Genomic DNA, 24,184 nt, shown 5'->3' with positions numbered 1-24,184 from the left:
ACTGACTCTACAGTTCTGGGATGTATATCTACACACACACACACACATGTTTTTCACAGTATAGCATGATGTGTCTTAGTGTAATAACAAATAATTGGTGAGCTAGGTGTATTGATACTTTTCACCTGTTTGGAACCATCTAGTTTCCAATCTGCTGCTGCTGGCTAGCTCATGAGGTGAACTGGGAAGCAGCCTCTGCCAGTATGTTGCCTCTTTCTCATGAAGACTCCCACTAAGTCTCTGTGTGGCCATACATGGTAAATAGGTGCCTGGCAACTTCACCTCAGCCTGACTTGATAGAGCTCAGGGCAGTAGTGGACCCTAAACACACACAGTGTTTTATCCCTGCCACCACCAGACTTGAATCCTAATGCTTCTGACAACTACAACTTGGAGACACAAGAAAAGCTGACAGTTGCATCTTGTTATATATTTCAGCAGCAGCAGTTCATAGTTTTGTTTTTCTACTTGGCTTACAACTAGCTGACTGGTGTTGAGAGCACTGCCAGTACAAAGTTGGTAGCATGCCAGCACTTTTCTTTCTCTATACTACTGCATCCAACTAAACAGGTCTCTGGAGAATTAGTTATCTTTATATAGTTGGCTCAGAATTTCAGCTTCTTATCGTTAAGAAAATCCAAACTTGTGAGTGGGTAGAAAATGTAGGAAGACCAGTATTTGTAATGACTTGTAATATGTTTTAATGTTCTGCTCATTCTTTTTTTTTTTTTTTTTTTTACTATTTCAATGACCCTTTTACATGTTAAAAACGTTCATAGTTTATCTAATTTTGTGATTAAAATACAATTTAACAATATAATTTCACTTAGTGATTGTAATTAAAGCATAGTACTTCTAGAATCCCATTGCCAATTCAAAATACAAACTAGCTTCATCTGCAGCATCAAGTTTTCTTTTATGCATGTGCGTGTGTGCTCACATAGTTATTGTTGGTCGCATGTATATACACATGTATATACACATGTATATACACATGTAGTAAGCTTGTGCATGCAGCAGGATATGTATGCAGTTGGATGTAAATGCAGCCAGCATGTGAAAGAATGCCGGCTACATTAATTATATGTTCTTTTTTCATCTTTCCAAGGATTAAAAGAGACCTGTCTGATGACATGAGTCATGTACAACAGATGTGCTTGACTACATGAGTAAGTGGGAGGTCCCTGAAAGTAACTTGACATGCTGTTAATAAGTCAAATCTTCTTTAGATCACACCTGTCGTCTTAAAAGAAGCAGTCAGTCAGTAAAATATATCATCATCATCATCGTTTAACATCCGCTTTCCATGCTAGCATGGGTTGGACGATTTGACTGAGGACTGGTGAACCAGATGGCTACACCAGGCTCCAATCTGATTTGGCAGAGATTCTACAGCTGGATGCCTTTCCTAACGCCAACCACTCCGAGAGTGTAGTGGGTGCTTTTACGTGCCACCAGCACGAAGGCCAGTCAGGCAGTACTGGCAACGGCCACGCTCAAAATGGTGTATTTTATGTGCGGCGTGGCTGTGTGGTAAGAAGTTTGCTTCCCAACCACATGGGCAAGTGTCTTCTATTGTAGGCATGGGCTGATCAAAGCATTGTTAGTGGATTTAATTGGCAGAAAATTAATGAGACCATGTGTGTGTGTTATTGTCTCCTTGCCTTAACATTTTATGATAGTTGTAAATGAGTGTCATCATCATGCCAGTGGTGTCCTTTGTTTTCAATTTTCTGTGAAAATGTCTGTTCATAGAGAGATATTACCTTACTTGGTACAGGTTGACAACCGGGAAGGCATCTGGCTATAGAAAATCTGCCCCAAAAATTCAATCTGACCCAGTCAAGCATGGAAGAGTGAGTGTTAAAACAGTAATAATGAGGAGGAGGAGGAGGATCTAGTAAAAATTGAAAAAAAATAAGACTGGATATCATCATCCTGGTTCATCAAAGCAGAACTAGGAGTTAAACAACAACAAATGTATTAATATTAAATTGTATTGTACTATATCTCATTTATTTTATATATTTAATTAATTATTCCATTCCTTCTATTTCCTGTTTCAAAACCTATTTGAAGTAATAGCTGGCAATCTTTGAGTCAGTGGTCAATATTTCTAATGAATCGTAATGCTAAAGGCAAGACATTTAGAATAGAATTGAATTCTAAATAATGTCATCTGCAGTGTCAGTTGCAGATAATAGAATTAAAGTATTAGATCTTGAAAGTTAATTACAGAAGATGAACATGGATGACATTAGATGAACAAAAAAAAAAAAAAAAAAAAATGAAAGGTCCTGCGTTCCATAGGTAATTTGTGTTTGCATCCAGTCTTAATTAAAAAGTTCTATAATGATTATATAGTTTTAAGAACTGTTCAGTTTTGGTGCTTGCATAAAGTAAGAGAGATTGCAAAAGTAGAGAACTAGGTTAGGTGCTTACCATGTTTAGTGATTTATTGTTTTATCCCTTTAGCATTCAGATTACTCTGTCAAAAATAATTTTTGTTTATTCACACTGTTTTGAATTAATTATGCCTTATTCCATAGCTTCAAAATGTTTATGATGGGGAAGTTTATTTTTAGAGTAAAATTGTAGGGTAGGTGTGAGGGGCCAAATCCGGTCAGTTTGAACATAAAGCAGGTAGAATATTTTGGCTGGATATGTCCAATTTAAATGCTATAGAGTTAAACAGGCCATATCTGGCCCAAATATTCTACCACAGTGAAAAAACAATCTACCTCAATGAATTTCTTCTGACCCATGCAAGCCTGGAAAAGTAGATGTTAAAACAATGAAAAAAGAAAAACAATGTATGATAAAGATGAATAGGCCTGCTTGGTCAGGACCAGCTTGGAACTAAACAACAACAAATAAATATTTGTGAAAAGAAAAAGAAGAAATAAGCTCTAAAACCAACAAGAAGTAGTAAAGACATTCTATAATTCATTTTGGCATGCTGCAGTATGCTGGATATAGCTTGCAGTTTGTATATTATTTAGATCTGCTTTGCAGTATTATATTTGGTGAGTCACTTGTTTAAATCTCATTGCGGTAGATTCTTTCACTATCAATACACTAGTTAGTATACCCTAACCTTTTACAGAAAATTAATGGCCATGTAGCAAAAAATGCTTTATGAGTAAATGAAATTCTCATTTTTTGTTATTGTGTCAAGGTGGCAGAACTGTTAGCTTGGTGGTATTTCTTCTGGTTCTTTTATATCCTGAGCTCAAATCTCACAAAAGTCAATTTTTCCTTTCATTCTTTTGGGGCTCGATTAAATAGGTGCCAGTTAAGCATCAGAGTTGTTGTGATTGACTTACTCCCTCTTCTCAAAATTGCTGGCATTCAGCCAAAAATTTGCAACCGTTATTTGTGTGGGCGCATATGATTTAGTACAAGTATTTTATCTGGACAAAACTATATAACTTGACTTGTCTTACAAAAATAACCACTGAAACCGTTCAGAAATGTGCAACCAGACACATACCAACCATCAGGCAAGTACCATGCTCTGAACATCTTGCTTCCCTGGGCATGGGCACAATAAAGTTCCAACATCTGGCAACTGACATGGTAGACACCCACAAGATTTCCACTATCTTTACAACAACAACCTTGGGCACCTTTTTGAATTCCATGTCTTTCACTCATGGACATGCTTACAAAATCAAAAAAACAATACAGTACCTATGAGTTTTTCATGCTCAGAATTGCTGAAGCATGGAATAAATTACCTCCATCTGTTGTTAGCTGTTAGGACACTACATCCTTCAAAACTTCCATACTTCCTGAAATTCGCCAACTGTACACCTGATGTCCTCCATCCCTATTTCTTCTTCCTTATTGTTTAAAAAAAAAAAAACTTTTTCAGAGTTTGCTTCCTGCTCATATTCTATGTACTGTTCGTGCAGTTTTGGTTACTTTTTCTGATGAGTTGCAGTGCACCTGAGCACTGTACACAAGTTCATTATATCATTATCTGCTTTGATTTGTTTTTAGTTTTGAAATATATAAAGAATTATAGACTTTTTAATTGGATAATTGAGGCTCTATAGTTGTGATGATGTTAACAAGCTGAATAGTCAGGTGTTGCTACAGTGATTGATAATTCATTTGATGTAGGACATTTAAATCTTATCAATAGCTGCTTGACTGACAAACATTTTCCTCTTTGACTTCAGACAAATTAAGTGGTTAGGTGGATGCTGGCAGAATCATTAGCATGTCAGGCAAAATGCATTTCGTGTTCTGAGTTCAAATTCCGCTGAGATCCACTTTACCTTTCATCCTCCCAGGGTTTATAAAATATGTACCAGTTGTCCACTGGGGTTGATGTAATCGACTAGCCCCCTACCCCAAAATTTCAGGCCTTGTGCCTATTGTAGAAAGGATTACTATTATTAATATTATTTACGTAGAGAGTTAGCAGAACCATTAGCATATCAGGCAAAATACTTACCAGCATTTCATCATCTTTGTTCTGAGTTCAAATTCTGCTGAGGTCAGCTTTACCTTTCATCTTTTCAGAGTCGATAAGATATATATATATATATATATATATATATATATATATATAACGCGAGAGAGTTAGGGGTTGGGGGTACAACCCACTAAGGGATAGTATCTATCCAGTATACTGCTGGGAGGGTACCCAATTATTGCTATACTAGGTGCAATCAATGGGAGCGGGTAAAAGTGGAGGTTTTACCCAAAATTTGTGTAACAATTAGAAAATGGAGGATAATATGCTGAACCCAACTACTTGCAGACGGTGTATCCCGTTGAATTCATTAATTTAATTCATAGCAAAAGTGACAAAAAAAAGGAAGAAAAGAAAAAGAAAGAAAGAACCAAAGCACAGGTGTCCATGGCAGACTATGTTATTTTGCCAACATGGTTTACATATAGAAGTACAAAGTACATAAGGAATTAGAGGATGAACAGAAGTTATATATATATATATATATGATATTTTTATATAAGCTTTAAGCTTATCGCGATCACCGCCATGCAATTACTAAGGATAATAGTCTAATAAAGGAGCATATAAGCCTTCTTTTTTCTATCGAGGGCTTATATGCCCCATTATTTTCTTTAGTCATTGCACAGTGATCGCCATAAGCTTTAAGCTTATATAAAAATATCATTATTATTATTGACAGGATTGTAAACTCAGCGCCGTATAGAAAACCATTTGCACCGAAAGCATATATATATATATATATATATATATATATATATATATATATATATATATGTATGTATATATGTTTTTCTTTGAGTTTTTATTCAAGTTCTTCTTGAGAGAGTTCAAGCCAGTTGCTAACAAAGCAACAAGAAGTTTTGAATTGAGGGGGTTCCCAGTGTTTGTAAACATGCAGTTGAGTTGGTATGTATGTTTGTGAGTTGGCCATTTTTGAATGTTGAAATGGCTCAAGTACCTGACTGCTATTAATATTTATCATTGCTTCCCTCATTGCTATAATGGACAATTTTAAAAAAGGTTCTATTTAAATCTTTAAAACCATAGTTGAAAACTATTCACTCCAGTGAACTACTGTTTGGTCAACTCCTCCACCCATCAGGAATGTTTGGGAACACTATTTTGTATGTGTGAAAACAGGTGGTGTGTATCTGTGTGCACTAAAATACATGCTTGTATGCCTTCTTATTTATTATAAAATACAGCTATGTTATTTCACTCATCGTTTTTCCTGTCCAGTTTAACAGAGTTTGGTTCATTTATGTTTTGACATAGCATATGGTGCTTTTTTTTTTTTTTCTATACTGCAGTCTCTATTTATAGAAATTTCAGTTCAGCAGCTGGTGTTAATAATGAATGAATTCAGTTCCTGCTGACTTTACAGAAGGCATTGTTATTTAACAACTCCAATTATGACACCAATATATTTACAATATAGATAGTTTTCTTACCTTTTTTTTTTATGGGAGTATATAAAGAAATGTTACACAGGTGTTGGTGACAAAATCCAAAATAAAATAAAATAATTTATCGTTATTACTATTGCATTACATTCTGAGTTTAAGTCTGTCAAGATTGATTTTTATCTTTCATCCCTTCAAGTTTAATAAAATAAGTACCAGTTGAGCACTGGGGTCAATGCTCCCAACTAGCGCCCTCCCGACAAATTTTAGACCTTGTACTTATTGTAGAAAACATTTTTACCATTGAATTATTGCAGTAGTTCTCCAAGTCTTTTTTATTTATATCAAATAAAAGCTATTTGGCACATAAACTCAAAGCTATATTAAAAAAAAAACAAGCAAACATATATTTACATATTTTAGCCTGTAAATGTAATAAATATAAAGTGTGACTCTGTGGTAAAAAGCTTGTTTCCTAATCACATGGTTCCAGGTTCAGTCCCACTGTATGGCACATTGAGCAAGTGTCTTCTACTACAGCCTTGTTCTGACCAAAGCCTTGTGAGTGGATTTGGCAGACAGAAACTGAGAGAAGCCTGTCTATATATATATATATATATATATATATATATATATATATATATAAATAATGTATATATTTATGTGTGAGTGTCATTGTGTCTGTTTGACACCAATGCTGGTGCATTTACACCCTTGTAACTTAGTGGTTCAGCTAAAGAGACCAATAGAATAAGTACTAAGCTTACAAAAAATAAGTCTTGGGTCAATTTCTTTGACTAAAACACCCTTTAAGGTGGTGCTCCAGTATGGCTGCAGTCAAATGACTGAAACAAATAAAAATAATTTTAAAAATTTTTAAATAATAAAAGAAAATTTAAATTACAGAAGATTATTAAATATATTTCTTTATTCAAAAAATATAACAGTTAAAACTTAATATTTAGTTGGGGTTTTTTTTTTTCGAATTTTCTTAGGACTAAATTTTATTTTTACAGCAAACTTAGCTAGATCTCATAAGCACATAATATGCTGTAGTGCCCTGTTTGAGAGCCACTGAACTTAACCCTTTAACATTTAAACTGACTATGTCTGGCCCAAATATTCTACTTGTTTTGTGTTCAAACTGGCCAGGTCTTACCTCTTACACCTATCCTACAATGTCATTCTAAAAATAAACAATCACATCATCAAAATAAGAGATAATATGAGATAGTGCATGATCAATTCAAAACATTGTGAATAAATAAGTATTACATTTGACAGAGTAATCTGAATGCTAAAGGCTCAAGGCATGAACAATTATAATTTCACTTTTCCTCTTCCTTATGAAAGTGAACCTCAACAAAGTCACTCATGCAAATCTCTTCGACAGCATGGCTCTACCCCCAGTGCTCTATGCAAATGAAATGTGGGTGACAACAAAGAAGGAGGAACAGCACTTAGTAACGGCACAAAGAGCCATGGAAAGGTCAATGCTGGGAATCTCCTTGAGAAATCACTGTTTGTCAAAGTTCTTTCATCACCATTTACAACCTTTTCAGTGAATCTCTCCCTCACTTCACTATGATGGCCTCCGTAGTGGCCTCTTTACATCCAGAGCTGAAATTCTTCCAACGTGAACTTTACATTTCATCCGTTCATGGTCAATAAAATATAGTCCTGGTCAAGTACTGGGTGCAATGTAATCAACCTACACCACTCCCCACAAGAACTGTTGACCTCGTGCCAAAATTAGAAAGAATTGTTTTTTCAGATTCTAATGAATAAAGGGTTTTTTTTTCCTTTTTTTTTTTAATGTAACTTGTAAATATTGAAGGGTGGTGAATAAAGTCTGCTATACAGGTTTGACTCCCATCTGAGTTATTTCATTTACACCACATACACTGTTATGGACAGAATCTATCAGATTAATTTTATTCTTAATACAAAACTTGAGAAGTCTTTCTAGTTTCCTTCAGAACACTCATTTCATACAAATATCAATTTCTTTAACATGTCTAGTTGATAGTTTTCTTTACTGCACCAGAGTTATGAATGTAATTTATCTTAATAATTCTTGATAAAATCAATCTAGCACATGCTATTATCATAGACATTGTTTCTTTACAGTTCAAATTTACTACTTATGTAATACAAATCTTACTTGTTTACCGGCACTTCTTTCTTATTGAATAAAATCAATCATTCATAATTGAGCTTTTAATGGTCAATATTCTTAAAGGCTTTTTAATTGTGCTATATTATGAGTGCATCAATCACTTCTCAAAATCATGGACTGGAGTACACTATTTATTATATATACTTGTCACCAAAACTGGTATGGACCTGTGTATATTATACACCTCAGTAAAATTTCTGTATGAACTATGTTACTATAGTTTTACTATATTTTATTAATTTACTGTCTTTTAGAATACTAGTTGCTGTTGTTAGTGTTTTTATTGCTTAGTTTCAGGTCAGTTCTGATCATAATGCTGCAGCTGTGACCATGTCTGTTTGCCCCCACTTCACCTGCCTTGTTATAATGTATCAAGCACTAAATCATTCAACATGTCTTTGTTTTTTAAGGATGATAGGTTGTAATTTAAGGGAGATTTAGCTTCTACTTCTAGCTGGTTGTGTGACTACTTAGAGGCTCCCTTGGTACTGGTTGATTCAGACGGTTCACACTTATCACTTGCAATGTCCTTATCATTTTACAGTAGGTGATGAATGGACAGGATCTACCCTCTGTTGTTGTTCTTATTGTTGTTTAGCTCCAGGTCAACTTTAACAGAGCAAACCTATGATCAAAGTTTGAAGGGAATTTAACTGTTCTAAATAGTAGTTTAACCTGCTAGAAATAGCAGTCATGGGCAAACTGAGGCCCATAGAATTTTCTGATTGGCACACCGGATGAAAAATTACCTTGAATTGTTTTTTAGTAGTGTAGTCCACCTGATGATGAGTCATGTCTCATGCAGCCCACTTCTCAAAAAAGGTTGCCCATGCTTGATTTAAGGATTCTTTTATTGGCTATGGATGAGGGTCTGGAGAGAATTAATAGAATTTATTGCCAGAAATAAGGCATCAGCATGTCTAAGATCAAGTTGCAGCTGGTTCAGCAAATGCCCTCTTTTTAACTCAAGGGTGAGCAGTTCATATTGCATCCCTGGTGTTGGGCCATTGTTTATAACCCAGTTACTTAATGTTTGCGTGTTTAAGCCACTAGTAACTACCACAATTATATACAGCTTACCACTATGAACAGTGGGGGGCACTGTAAAACTGATTATTTTGCTCAAAGCTAACAAGATTCCTAGTATCAATAGGCCTGGTCACCCTATAGTTGTGCAGCTGATTAGGAAAAAGATATCAACTAACTGATAATAATAATAATAATCATACCAGTTTAAGAAGAATGTAGAAGAAATGCTGTTTTTAGTTCACTGTTATTAAGTTCAATGTTATTGTACTGTTTGTATCGTGGTAAATTACCTTTCTTTAGTATTTCTCTGACTATTAACTTGAAAATGATTTATCAACCAAGAAAAAACTAAGTTGCTGTATCTATCCACAATATCTGTATCACTTTTACGTAATGGAACCAAAAGTTATGTACATTCATATGGCATATAAAAGGTTTCAGGGAAAGAAGACTATGCAGGCATGGCTGTGTGGCACCTTGGGCAAGTGTCTTCTGCTATAGCACCAAACCAACCAAAGCTTTGTGAGTGGATTGTGGCTGACAGAAAAGAAGCCTGTCATACATTTGTGCATGCATTTGTTTGTGTGTAGCTTTATCTAGACATTACATGATGCTTGTAAATGAGCATCGTTTCCAGTCTTCTATGAAATGTCTGGTCATGGGCAAATATAACCTGGTTTGGAAACAATGGAGGGTTGGCAACAGGAAAGGACATCTGGCTGTAGAAAATCTACCTCAACAAATTCCCTCTGACTCATGCCAGCATCGAAAAGTGCATGTTGAGTGATGACAAAGATGATGATGATAATGCTAATTAATTGAAAATAGCATTGATGGTACTAAGATATTTATCTTTCTGTTACAGGTGATGCTGTTTTAAAGAACTTGGATCTCAAAGAAAGTGCTTTGGTAAGTATCCAGCTTAATGTTTACTACTCTGTGCAAGCTAAATAGATTTGAATTTGGTTTATGCTGAAGGCTTATGGTATAAAGAGTGCAGGGTGTATAAAGTCATTTCAAGCATTTACTTGGTTACTTCCTGATATTAATCTGCTTTGAGTTATTCAACAATACCTTTGTGCGTTGTACTCCAGATATAAACATGGCCTATAATGAAGGTTTTAAAGTTAATTATTATGGCTTTATCGTTTCAAATAGATAGATATGATTTATATGAAACACTCAATTATTCAGTGTAGTGCTAGGCTCTTTATCATTGTATAAAGCTACATATAAAGATATAACAGAACTGTTTATTCATAAACATGCTTCTAATCTGATGAAGTCAATGAGACTAACATCAATCCTTTTATCATTTTTTGACAAGCATTAAGTTATTAATAATTTTCATCTCTCTTTCTCTCTCTCTCTCTCTCTCTTTATTTCATTTTCTTTTTCTAAAAGATAAACACCAATCTTGTTTGTGACTACTTCAGCTTAAACAAAAACAAATCAAAGGCTAATTAGTCTTAAATATTAATGTTGGGGATGGATATCTTACTTAAAGGTAGCAGAGATAGTTAAAATGGCGACCTATAAATGACTACAAAAATATTGATAGAGCTATAACATGTATGGAGATAAGAGTCAAGTTTTAAGGAGGATGTCCATATGGTGGGTTATATTTTATTTCAGTTGGTGTCCCTCATATGTATGGGATGGGGTGTCTTTTCTCTTTCTCATATAAGCATATATTTCTTGTATACATATTTGTAATATACATTTGTATTTAAGCAAATGTAGGAAAGGATTTTGTTTAAGATAATGTAAAAAATTAGATTAAATTGAGTAAATATATAAAGATCCATATACATACCCATATATAAAATAAGTTATAAAAGAAAATTTATAGGGATGTAGATTGTAATAGAATATGAATGACAAAGTAGCATGAAATTTAAGGGAGTACTTGAATAAAGTAAGTTTCTTGTTTGTTTTTTTTTTATATCATGTAGTCACCTATTAACCCTTTTACTGTGGAAAGCAGTTATCTCCACCCAAGATTTCATTATCTTCAACAGTTTTATACACTAATCCCTCCCTTGTTGAAGAATGTCCTGTTCAAAACTATTTCCTGTTAAGATATATCACGTTTACAGAGACAACGTGACCTGCAGAAAATACTAATTCTATTTTTGGTAGATATTTTAACATCGTTACTGAAATACCACAAATTTTAATTTCACAGTGAATGGGTTAATACCACTGCTGATTTCTACATAGTTACTCGACCTTCAAGAAATAGTAGCCAAATCTTGCCCTTATCTTACTCTACCTGTTGTTCTAAATGTACAAAAAGACCAGACAGTCACGTCTGAAATGCCTTCACTCGTAAGTCTGTCCATTCAGCCAGAATCTAATCAATAACAACTTTAATAGAATTGATTTTGAAGCATGCAGAGCAGCATTATTCTTCTTGAATTTTAGCTGTTAACAATATTTTGGTGTTTTTAGTTTCAACTACTTTGTTGTTGTTGTTGTTTTGCCCCATATCAGTGCTTATCAAGCAGACCTTTTGATTAAAAACATTCCAATTGAGGTTATCTTGTTTTTGAAAGAGAATATAGGACTTCAGTAGCTAATGTGTCCTTACTAAAAATTAAAATATGGTAAGGTGTAATTTGAGGGATGAGCTCTCCCGTCTTTAAAAATGGCCAAGACATACCACATGTTCCCCTTCAATTCCATCAAGGAAGCCTCAAGGCAAGTCAAGGCATAATTGACTATGCATAACCTTGCTACCCTCTTAGAAAATATTGTGTCTCGTTGACACTGTTATGTCCTTCTTTGAACTCCCTGTATATGCTTCAGATGCCTTCTCTACTTTCAAGGTATTTCCCATGTTTTCTCTAGTTAATCTGTTTAATGCAGCAAGTTACCATCAATCTAGTTTCTGTGAGAAATATTAAGAAACAGATTATATCAATTCTGGTTCATTTCTATATAATTGATCTTCACATTTCTAACTGTACATGAGTTCAGTAAGATAAAATATTGATGTGGAAAGTTTTATTGAGAGGAGAAGCCCTTAATGACTGAAATATATGGTATGAGAAAAGAAATTACAAACTACCAAGGAATGAAATTGTCATAGTTGATAAAAGACTTCTGAATAAATTTAAAACAAAGAAACAATATAGAAATGTTCCTAGTTTCAATCTAATCTAGTACTATGTATATATTGTTGATCTAAATGTATTAGAGACTTTTTTTAAATGTCCGTCAGTAAAGATGAAGTTAATGATTAGAAATATATGATCTTATTTACAATTCCCCACACATTTAAACTGTGTTCTTTCCAGATATGATATATATAACAAGTTCATAACAATACAAATATAAATCAGAAACAACACATAACAAACAATATCTCTTTTCAAGGACTTCTACGACTGTCTTCACAAAGCACCTGCACACACCATACTGTCCCTCACTGACAGTGCACATACTCCTTTGTATGGTTTAGGATAGTTGACTTGCTATCCCACGGGGCTGTCAGGATTTCACAACAAAAAAATTATGTGGCTTCATGTCTACATCAGAAATTAATATTACTGAACTTTTAAGATAGCAAGCTGACAGAACCATTAGCAGGCTGGGTAAAATGCTTAGTGGCTTTCATCTGTCTTTATATTCTGAGTTCAAATTACATTAAGGTCAACTTTGCCTTTCATTTTTTCAGGGCTGATAGGAATAAGTAGGGTTGATGTAATCAGTTTAACACCTTCCCCAAAGTTGCTGACCTTGTGCCAAAATTTGATATTAATATTAGTGAACCTTTAAGTTGGTGAGCTGTTAGCAGACTGGGTCAAATTCTTAGCATTTCAACTGTCCTTACGTTCACAGTTCAAATTCCACCTAAGTCGACTTTGCCTTTCATCCTTTCAAGGCTGATAAAAAAAAAATAAGTGCTAGTTGACCTCTAAGGTCAATGTAATTGACTTACACCTCCCCTGAATTTGCTGACCTTGTGCCAAAATATTTGAAAACCAATATAACAGAACCTAGTTCAATAGTTACCAAAATATTTCTTGAGGTGTAAGAGCATTGTAGTTCACTTGAGGCATTGTGATATTGAAGAATGTGGAAAGAGAGAAAATAGACAGCTTCTAACAAATAGGCAGTTTCTAACAAGATGCTATTTCCTCTCTTTCCACATTCTTCTTGAGGTATGTTGAAGTCTTTCACTATTATTTTGAACATCAGGTAATAGACGGCAGAAGCAGTATAGTTTTGATCTAAATGCTCATGGCACACACACACACACACACACACACACACACACACACACACACACACACACACACACACACACACACACACACACATATATATATACACACAAGACTGGCTTCTTACAGTTTCTGTCTACCAAATCTACTCACAAGGCTCTGGTTAGCCCAAGACTATAGTGCCACACAGTGGGACAGAACTCAGAACCATGTGGTTGGGAAGCAAGCTTCTTACCACACAGCTACGCCTGCACCTATTATGATAATTTTTTCAAAAATCAATGAACCTATACCTGTATTGTACAGACAACCCCACCTGCCCTAATTTTGATAAGGCATTAAATGAAACAAAAATTATTTTTTAGAAGGATAATTTATTCAATTAAAAAGAACATTAGTTATTATTTTGTAAATGGCAAATATAATTTTTTTTCTCTAAAATAAATTCTTATTAAATTTTTTTGAATGATTCCTTGTCTCACACTCCCCTAATAGGTTTTCACGGAACCCTCTTTGGGGAAACACTCACTAAGGGCATTTACTTGTCTCTTTACAATCATCATCATTGTCATCATCATTATTTTATGTCTGCTTTCCATGCTGGCATAAGTTAGACCGGTCAGTATGGCTGGAATCAGCACATATTTGTGGGTACTGCTCACCTAGATGAGTCTGAAGGACTCACCTGCACTATTGAAGCCACCATGCAGTTTGCAGCAGAACTACTAGCCCTGGGGTAGGGGGGAGGGCAACTTCATGCTAGGAGACAAGAAGATTACTCTGAAAGGTAGATGCAGAGCAGAAGCAGAGTGATCTGCATGGCTATTCACAGCCAGTATGAAATATATAGATAGATAGATAGATAGATATACAGTATGGCTGTATGGTTATGAATTTGGTTTTGCTATCACGGTGGCCTGGGTCTGATTCTACTACATGGCATTTTGGACAAATGTCTTTTACTTGTGCCTCATCTCTATCTGAGTCTTATGAGTGAAACTGAATAGACAATGCAAAGGTCCCACCCTGGCACACACTGTATCACTAATTCTGTCTCACAATTATATTAAAACTACATGTGTCTGTGGAATGTTTAGTCAGTTAGATGTTAATTCAGTGAACTGGTAATTTAGTTGATCAAACAACAGAATACTCATCGTAAACACCGACAGAGATCCATTATTTATATAAGTATGTTAAATATATTTGAGTATAGTGTAGTGAAGTGAGAAGTGGGTGTGATTCAGAGTAGCCAAACACAATAAACTGTGTTTTCATTAGGATTACTATTTGCTTTATTAATTTTTTTATTTCTTTTTTCTTTTTCTTTTTTTTTTTTTGTTGGGGTATTTTTTTAATAAATGGTCACATTGTTGAGTTTTTGTGTTGTTTTTTTTTTTTTTACTGATTTTTGTGTTTTCCTATGTGTGAAACAATATAACATTTCAACCCAGTTGGCTAGGTTTTATGTTTCAATTTGTCAAAGTAACCCATTAAATAAAAATGTTTTGAACCTAGCTAATTACTAACTATTAACATTTTAGAGGTATTCTGTAAGTGTTGAAACAGGGCGTGTTCTTCACTATTATAATATAAAATCAACTTTAATAGGAAAATAGTTATAAATTAACTCTGATCTGGCAGACCTATTGAACAGCTAACTAGGTACTGATTGTGAACCATTGTGCACATTTTGAGGACCATACTACATACAAAAACAGGCTGTGATTGTTTTAATGTGATGAAGAGTCATAGTAGACTTTTACTTGTACCAGTCATTGAACTGCAGCCATGCTGGATACTGAAGGGTTATAGTCAAGCTGATTAACCCCACCTCCCCAGTACTTATTTTAAACTCTGGTACTGTTCTATTGATCTCTTTTGCCAAAATGCTGAGTTATGGGGTTGTAAACAAACCAACACTGGTTGTAAAATGGAACACACGCACATGACACACACATCGCACACATACACGCATCACTCGCACACATACATGCATCACTCACACACATACACACATCACTCGCACACATGCATGCATCACTCACACACATACACGCATCACTTGCACACATACATGAATCACTCGTACACGTACACGCATCACTTGCACACATACATGCAGTACTCGCACACACACACACGCATCACTCGCACACACACACACGCATCACTCGCACACACACATGCATCACTCGTACACATATCATTCGCACATGCATCACATGCACACGCATCACATGCACACACACACACACACACACACTCATTACTTACACACTCACATATGATGGGCTTCCACACAGTTTTTGTCTACAAAATTCACTGACAAGGCATTGGCCAATCTGGCGTTATAATAGAAAACATTTGCCAAAGGTGCCATGCAGTGGAGCTGAACCCAAAATTACATGGTTGCAAAGCAAGCTTCTTAACCACACTGACATTTAAACATAGGCACAGGCATGACTGTCTACATATGTTTAAATGTCATATGTTAAATGAGAGTAAACTTGTTTTAGGAATTGAGCAGAAATTGTGAAAAAATAATTTAAGTATATTGTTGGCAAGAATGATGTGAACCAAAATGACTGTTGTAGAAATTTATTGAGTTCATACATCTGAGTTCATTAACATTTTTCTGGATTAAAACTTCATGTCAGTGGGTCGTAGACATGTTTAACCAAAACAGATCTTGGTCAAAAACAATAACAACTTCTGAAGAATTGGTTTTGATGAATGCAGACCAGTATTGGTCTTCTTGAATTTCAACTACTAAAAATAATTTGGTCCTTAATAATTTCAAGATACTCTATATTGTTGTTGTTGCTTTACTCCAAGCCAACCCTGTTTAATCAGGCTAATGACCAAAGGTGTTCCACTCATGACCGTCTTGTATATTTTAGGAGGAAGTAGAATAACATTATCTAATACGTCCAAGGCACCAAACTGGCAGAATTATTAATGCACCAGGCATAATGCTTAACTACATTTCTTCAAGATCTATGTCCATCGTTCAAATTCCATTGCGATTAACTTTTCCTTTTGTCTTTTTAGATGAAATACAAGGTCTGATCAAAAAGTATCGGTAATGGAACTAAATTATGCAGGGTGAAGCCACTTGGCACAGATTGGTATTGAACTCTGTCATGCATGCTCGCTTAGTTATAACATTCTTGCTCACTTCCATTGTGTAAAGCAATGCTTTGAAGTAAAGTGCATAGGGTGTGGTCATCTCACCACACCACTAAGGTTCCATCAGTGACCATGGCAGAGGAATTAAGTAGAGAATCTGCATCCAATTTTGCAAATAGCTTGGTGATACCTGTGCAGAAACCTATGCAAAGTTGCAGTAGATGTATGAGAAGGAATGTTTGAGCTGGACACAAGTGTACAAGTGGTTCAAAAGTTTCCAAGATGGCCAACAAAATGTTAATAGTGACGCTCATTCTGGGAAGCCCACACCAGCAGAACTGATGAAAACATCAGAGATATCTATGCAGCTTTTTGGATAGACTGTCGAATCACTGTGCGTAAGTTGTCAGAGGATGTGAACATTATTTACAGTTCATTTCAGTCTACTCTCACTGAAGATTTGGGTACGAGATATGTATCTGCCAAGTTTGTGTCAAAACTGCTTTCAGTTGATCAAAAAGTAGATCAGGTTTCAGCTGCACAGAATCTCCTTGATTGTATCAAGGAAGTAAAAAACATTTTGGAAATGGTTTTACAATTGACAAGTCATGGGTCTATGGCTACAATCGCAAAACTAAGGCTCAGTCTTCATAGTGGAAGACCCCAATGTCTCTGAGACCAAAGAAAGCATGAATGAGTCAAAGCAATGTAAAGACACTGTTGACAGTTTCTTTCAACTACAAGGGCATTGTTCATCATGAGTATGCCCCACTGGGTCAGACAGTAAACAAGGAATACTATTGTGATATGTTGCATTGTAGTTGTATGTGATAACTATATTATTTACTGATGCACAACATTCCCCAGGTCTAACAACCACCATGTTCCCAGATCTTGTCTCTTGTAACTTTTGCCACTTTCCAAAATTAAATCCCACTTGAAATAAACAAGATTTCTAGACATCAAGAGAATACAACAAGGCAGCTGCTCACTATCCCTAGAAAAGGAGTTCCAGGAATGCTTCCATCAATGGAAACAATGCTGGGTAAAGTTTGTGGCTTCAGAAGGGGACTACTTTGAAGAAGACTAAACGCTGAATTGATGTTTTCTTTTTATAGCACCAGTCCTGATACTTTTGATTGGACCTCATAAGTACCAGTTGAACACTGGGGTCAATATAATTGACTAGCCCCTCCTCATAAAATTTCAGGCCTTGTGCCTAGAGTAGAAAGGATTAGCTAACGTTTCCTTTCTTTGTTAAAAGTAAAATTACAAAAATTTGAGGGAGATTTGGCTGCTATTACTAAGCATGGGGAAGAACCATATACCTTTTTTGATGACCATGGTGCTCATTATAACAAGCACTGATTAATTGTTCATAAAACAGTCTTGTAGTCCCGACAAGTTTAAATGTCATATTTTAAATAAAAGCATATACTATGTTTTAGAGACTGAGCAGAAATTGTAAATTAAAAAAACATACTGGAAGAATATTGTGAAAATTCTGTAAGTCAAGATGACATTTGAACACTTCAAGATATTTATTGGGTTTGCATATCAAAGTTCATGATGATGCACACACACATATACACAATAAGCTTCTATGCAGTTTCTGTCAACCAAATTTCACTCACAAGGCATTGGCTAGCTAGAGGTGAATTGTAACCTCAGTGTCTTCCTAATAGGAGACACCCAGGATTCCACACTGCAGGATCAAACCCCAACCCCATGTAATTGCATAGCAAACCTCTCAGCCATACATTTGAGAGACATGCAAGACATGGATGCGGAGGTCTTCAAGACAAAACTTGACGCTTTCCTCTCCACGATACCAGACGAACCAATAGCTCGTAATGAGACGCAGTTTAGGGCAGCTGTGTCAAATTCTCTTATACACCAGATGTGCCATCAAAACTCTTGATTGGACCATGTCAGGTGGGGGAGAAGAGCCATGCAAGGAACGTGAAAATCACGGTGGTGCACCAGCATGACCGCAGCCACTTGGCTGAAACACATAAATAAATAAATAAATAAATAAATAAATACATACATACATATATATATATATATATATATATATATATATATATATATATATATATATATACACATACATACATATATGTATGTATATATATATATACACATACATACATATATGTATGTATGTATGTATATATATACACATACATACATGTATGTATGTATATATATATATATATATATACATGTATGTATGTATATATATATATATATATATACACATGCACACAACACACACCATAAGGTGGCAAGCTGGTAGAACTGTTAGCATTCTTAGCATGCCAAGCAAAATGCTTAGCGGTATTTTGTTCATTTTTAATTTCTGATTTTGAATTCTGCCAAGGTCAATTTTGCTTTTCATCCTTTCAGGGTCGATAAAATAAGTACCAGTTGAACACTGGGGTCAGTGTAATTGACTTACCTGTCACTCACAATTGCTGGCCTTGTGCCAAAAACTTGAAACTAGTATATATACACCCCATTCTTACCTTTTAGCACAATAATAACCATTAAAATGCTTTCCATTTTTTTTTTCTAGGATGATCTTGATTTACCAGTGAAGATAAAAGTTGGACATATTGGTAAGATATATTTTATGATTTTTTTAAAATTAAAATTAAACCTTTGAAATCATCCCAATCCTCTACCATCATTAGTTCAATTGTTTACACATCACTTTTCATTGATGTGTATAATAAATTTCATGCAAATCATGGATTTTATATCATTGATTATTATAGTAATGATGATAATGATTACCTAATTGGACATGGAAAGGATAAGAAATTACATTAACTTCATGACTTAAAACAGTTACTGATTCTTTTCATGAAGAACCATTCCCTTATCTACACATCCACATGATCACAGATTTCTATTGATTAGGTTGGTACAAGGCTAAATTTTATGAAGGAAATTAAAATGTACATACATGCATGCATGTATCTTATTGGTATTGCCTTAAGTTTATAACTCCAGAAAGATGCTATTACCATTATTTGGTTCCAGTTAAGCCCCAGTTGAACTGATTTATGAACACAAGTGTTCGAACCAAGACCATTCCGTCTTTATTCAGGTTAATGTGTTGCTGGGGAGCATAATCCGACACATTCTTTTTTTTAACTCCTTAGAGTGTGATTTGAAGGAAATTTGGTTGCTATTTCTAGCAGCAGCATGCTTGCTCAGTATAAAAATCTGAGTGGTTTGGCTTGTTCTGATATATGTAATGCAATGAATCAAGAAATTTTACGTATACTACAATGAAACCATTGTTGATAAATAAACTGTGCATTGCAAGTAGGATGTGCTTTCAGTTAATAAGCATCTGTTGAGACAGAAAAAAAGTCAAAATCCCACAGGTAATTGGGTTTTATGATGTCTAATATCATTTATATTAAAATCTTAGCAGTTAATGCATAATCTACTTTCTGATAGTTTGAATATATTTACCTACTTTACCGTGGAGGCGCAATGACCCAGTGGTTAAAGCAGCGGACTCGCGCTCATAGGATCGCGGTTTCGATTCCCAGACCAGACATTGTGAGTGTTTATTGAGCGAAAACACCTAAAGCTCCACGAGGCTCCGGCAGGGGATGGTGGCGAACCCTGCTGTACTCTTCCACCACAACTTTCTCTCACTCTTTCTTCCTGTTTCTGTTGTGCCTGTAATTCAAAGGGCCAGCCTTGTCACACTGTGTCACGCTGAATCTCCCCGAGAACTACGTTAAGGGTACACGTGTCTGTGGAATGCTCAGCCACATGCATGTTAATTTCATGAGCAGGCTGTTCTGTTGATCGGATCAACTGGAACCCTCAACGTTGTAAGCAACGGAGTGCCAACAACATCAAGTTTCTGATAGTTTGAATATATTTACCTACTTTACCTATAAAATTTATGAAAACCAAATCATTGTGAAGAGAAAATAGCACATTTTGAAATTTCTCTTGCATTCAAAATCTTCAGAAATTATTAAACACCAGTTTTGTAAATCAGTAACAATACATTGTGATCACAGCTGCTATCATGAACAAATAATATTGCGTAACAGAAATAATATACTATTTTGAGAAATAAACCTTTACTTGAATCAACATTGAGAACTTCAACATAGTCACCTCTAGATGATAGAGACAACAGCTAAATATTCCCCAAATCTATACAAAAAAAAACAAAGCAGAAAGAATGAAAAACAATTGGTGCTTAGTATTTGATCATCAGTTTTAAAATAGAGTAAATTTCACTTACCAATGATTTTCAAAATATTCTTGAAAAGCTTAGCTGCTTTCTTTTTTTGTCTCTTCTACCATCAATTATTTCAATGGGTTCTGTTCCTCTCAACTTGTTAATGATATATCTTTGTCATTTGTGCTCATCCCTTCTGTTTCACCTATCTCTTCACCCTTTAACTCTTATGGTTCATACTCTAATTATTTTTTCCCAATCCTCCCTCGTCAAAACTGTATTACTGTGGAAATCCACCCCCTCTGTCAATCTTTTCTACAGCTGACTTTTAAATTGTATTTATACAACAATTTCTATTCCCAAATCAAGTAGAGATTTGTAAAGCTTATGAGCTCCACCCTTCTCTTCAGGTTAATTTATCTGAAATAAGAATAAGTCATTTGATAAGTCTATAAATATTCAACTGCATTTTCATAAGTGTGCTTTTCAATGTCTTTTCTAAATTTGTCTAAATTTGAGTTGTTTATCTGATAATAAAAAAAAATAGGAAAACTAACATAAAATATGAAAAACCAAACCTTTTTCTTTACAGCTAAACTAACATTAAAAATACCTTGGAAGAACTTATATGAAGAACCAGTTGTAGCAGAATTAGATGGCATCTATGCTTTGGCAGTACCAAACATTGGTGAGCATTGTTTTATCCTTTTGTTCATTTATAAGGGTTTTCAAAAAACCCAAACAATGAATTAATATTATAATAATTATATCATAATATATTATAATATTGGTGTCAAATTTTGGCAATGATGCTATGCTCTATTAAGTTCAATTTATGTTTTGAGTTCAGATCTCACTATGGTCTACATTGTTTTTCATCTTTCCAAGATCAATGACATAAATACCAGTTAATTACTAAAGTTAATATAATTGATTGTTCTTTTCCTCAAAATTGATATCCCTGTGCATGTCGTAGAAACCATTATTGAATAATTGAATATTATGACTTTAGATAGTTTCTCCTGGTGTTTTGAAGTGTTAGCTTCCAATATCATCTTGAAATCTATAATTATCAAAAAAGATATCCTTTGAATGAGTGATGCCAATATGTTTCATGCTGTCTGAACCATAACTAATCAAAATCTGCTTGGAGGGAAAATTGATCAACACATTTGAGGATTTTTTTTTACTTTTAATGGGATGTAAGTGGTTTCTCATTGCACTTTTCAGTCTCAGAAGAGAACTTGGCATCCCCAGCTGAAAAACTAGTCATAAATTATTTAGCATTCTTGCTCCTTAGTGCTCTGAACTGTACGTATACATGATATTGTTATACTTTAGTGGATTGAACCAGCATATCAACTTTCTTCACTTGAACATGACACAGAAATATAAACATTGACCTTTTGATGAGGTCAATTATGACTCTACATATGCAATACCCTACTGCACACACACATGCGTGCACAAACACACACACATGTACACACACACATACACACATATACGCTCACGTACACACACACACTGTATATATATTTGAATAATGCAAGAAATTTAATACAAAGTATAAGGAGTAAATTTATGAGGTGGCATTATTCTCAATTGTAAAAAAAAAAGATAAGAGGGTAAAATATTTTACTGGGTTTTAGGTACAAAACACTAGGGTCACATTATAGATGAGATTGCATTGTACTCAAGTAAATCCAGTACTTATGAAAAAACTCCATTTACCGATACTGACTATTATTTTCATTGTGATATTTTCTTGTCTTCTTGACTGTTAAGTCTTGAGACAAATATAATAACATTAATGAAATACTATTTTCTCAGCAATTCTTCAACAAATAAAGACAAGTAATGGGAAGGCTAAAATATGAACAAAAAGAGTGTAGTATTCTAGAGACTGACATAAAGGTTTATATGAAAGCACAATTTATCCTTATGACCAAATCTCTAACAATTGAAAATAAATCAAGTGAGAGAAGGGAAGAGAGTGGTGGTGGAAGAAAAGCTAGTAAAATATAATTCATTTTCATGTGACAAATTCATTTCTATATTTAGATGATTCAAGCTCTTAAAACTCTTAAGTAGGTTAATCCTTAACTTACAACCCTACATTATGGTTAGTAACAAGTTAAGTGGGAATCATTTCAAAGTAGACTTTATGAATGTGTGAGTGTCTGTGCATGTCAATCTGTGTGAGTGTCTGTACATATGAATCTGTGTGGTTGTTTGTGTGTATTTTTGAGGGATTCTCCAGACACATACTGTTATATTGCTGAATAAAACCAGTAGTGGCTCAACAGGGTATTATGATATATTTTAAATGGTTTTTCTCTATAGCTGGAATACATTTTTTTTATTAAAGGTGTACAGCACTTCTTGTGCTTCTGAAATTTTGGTGCAGATTCTGTAGGTTGGACCAAGAAGCAACAAAGTACCTTATTTTTGATAAATTCTAAGTTTTGTTTGGAACTGAGGTGGGGTGGGAAGGAAACTGCACCTGATTTTTGCATTTATTTTTAACCTTTTTTGGTATTTAATCCAGCTATATCCAGCCCAAATATTCTACTGTGGTGGATAGATCTTGAGTACAGCAAGGTACCTGATATTGTCATCTCCTTCATAAAGCTCAGTCTCTGGATGCCCTACCTAATGCCAACCACTCCACACAGAGAACTAGGTGATTTCTCTGTGGCACCAGCATCGGTATCAATTCTGCTGTGGAAGACAGGTCTTCTTGATTACAGCAAAGTGCCAGATAACTCGGTCCTTTGTCATCTCCTTAATAAGGTTCAGTCTCTTGAGATCAGCCTCTAGTTGTAAGTTTTTAAGAGATTAGTAGAATTTTAGACGTTACCATTTGAGTAGTGGCAAAGATTAAAAAGAGAGGAGTTAGAAATTTGTGGTGTGCATACCTTTCCCAATGACATTAGTAATAGAAGGGAAGTGAATTGATTCACAGAAGAAATTTGAAACTTGTCACAGATTTGTTTCATTAGGAATTTACTATCACTCTACAGCACCTGCTATATTGTAATTAATAAGATTTATAATATAGATTGAAGGCCTTACCGAAGGCCATGTTCTTGGTTGTGATGCCTAAAATAAACCAAGGAATTAAAGATCACAGGGAAAGAGAGTATAGTCTATTAGATAACCCCGGTACCTGTATTGTGCTTATTTTATTAACCCCAGCATCATCACCAGCACCTTCATCAGATGTATGAAAAGTGAAGATGACTCTAATAGAATCTGTACTCAGAATGCCAAAAAGTGTAACTAAATATTTGCAAGGCATTTCGTCTGATACTCTGTTAATTCTGGTGCCCATCCTTTTATACGTTCTAATACAAATTCAGTTACAATCAGTTTCAGTAATATCAATTTACATTGTTTTTTTTTGTTTGCTTGTTTGTTTTTTTATTTTTTTTACCTTTATACTTGGGGATTGGATGATTTTAATATAGGGATATTATGCATGAATTATTG

At 34.7% G+C, this 24,184-nt stretch overlaps 1 protein-coding gene across 6 annotated transcripts in view; it reads left to right on the top strand.

The window, feature by feature from the left end:
* LOC106874512 (intermembrane lipid transfer protein VPS13A) overlaps positions 1–24,184 on the top strand; it is a 265,132-nt gene that overhangs the window by 71,367 nt on the left and 169,581 nt on the right. For all 6 annotated transcript variants that reach the window (XM_089365902.1, XM_089365901.1, XM_089365898.1 and 3 more), the window contains exons 2-4: positions 9,966–10,009; positions 19,046–19,088; positions 21,282–21,377. In XM_089365902.1, the coding sequence (XP_089222028.1) occupies positions 9,966–10,009; positions 19,046–19,088; positions 21,282–21,377 (183 nt within the window). The remainder of the gene's footprint in view (positions 1–9,965; positions 10,010–19,045; positions 19,089–21,281; positions 21,378–24,184) is intronic.

Source organism: Octopus bimaculoides, chromosome 18 (genome assembly GCF_046866305.1).
Source record: "Octopus bimaculoides isolate indiv1 chromosome 18, ASM4686630v1, whole genome shotgun sequence".
In the NCBI taxonomy this organism is placed as follows: Eukaryota; Metazoa; Mollusca; class Cephalopoda; order Octopoda; family Octopodidae; genus Octopus; species Octopus bimaculoides.
Note: the sequence above shows the minus strand (reverse complement) of the source record. Positions and strands in the feature narration are given on the sequence as shown.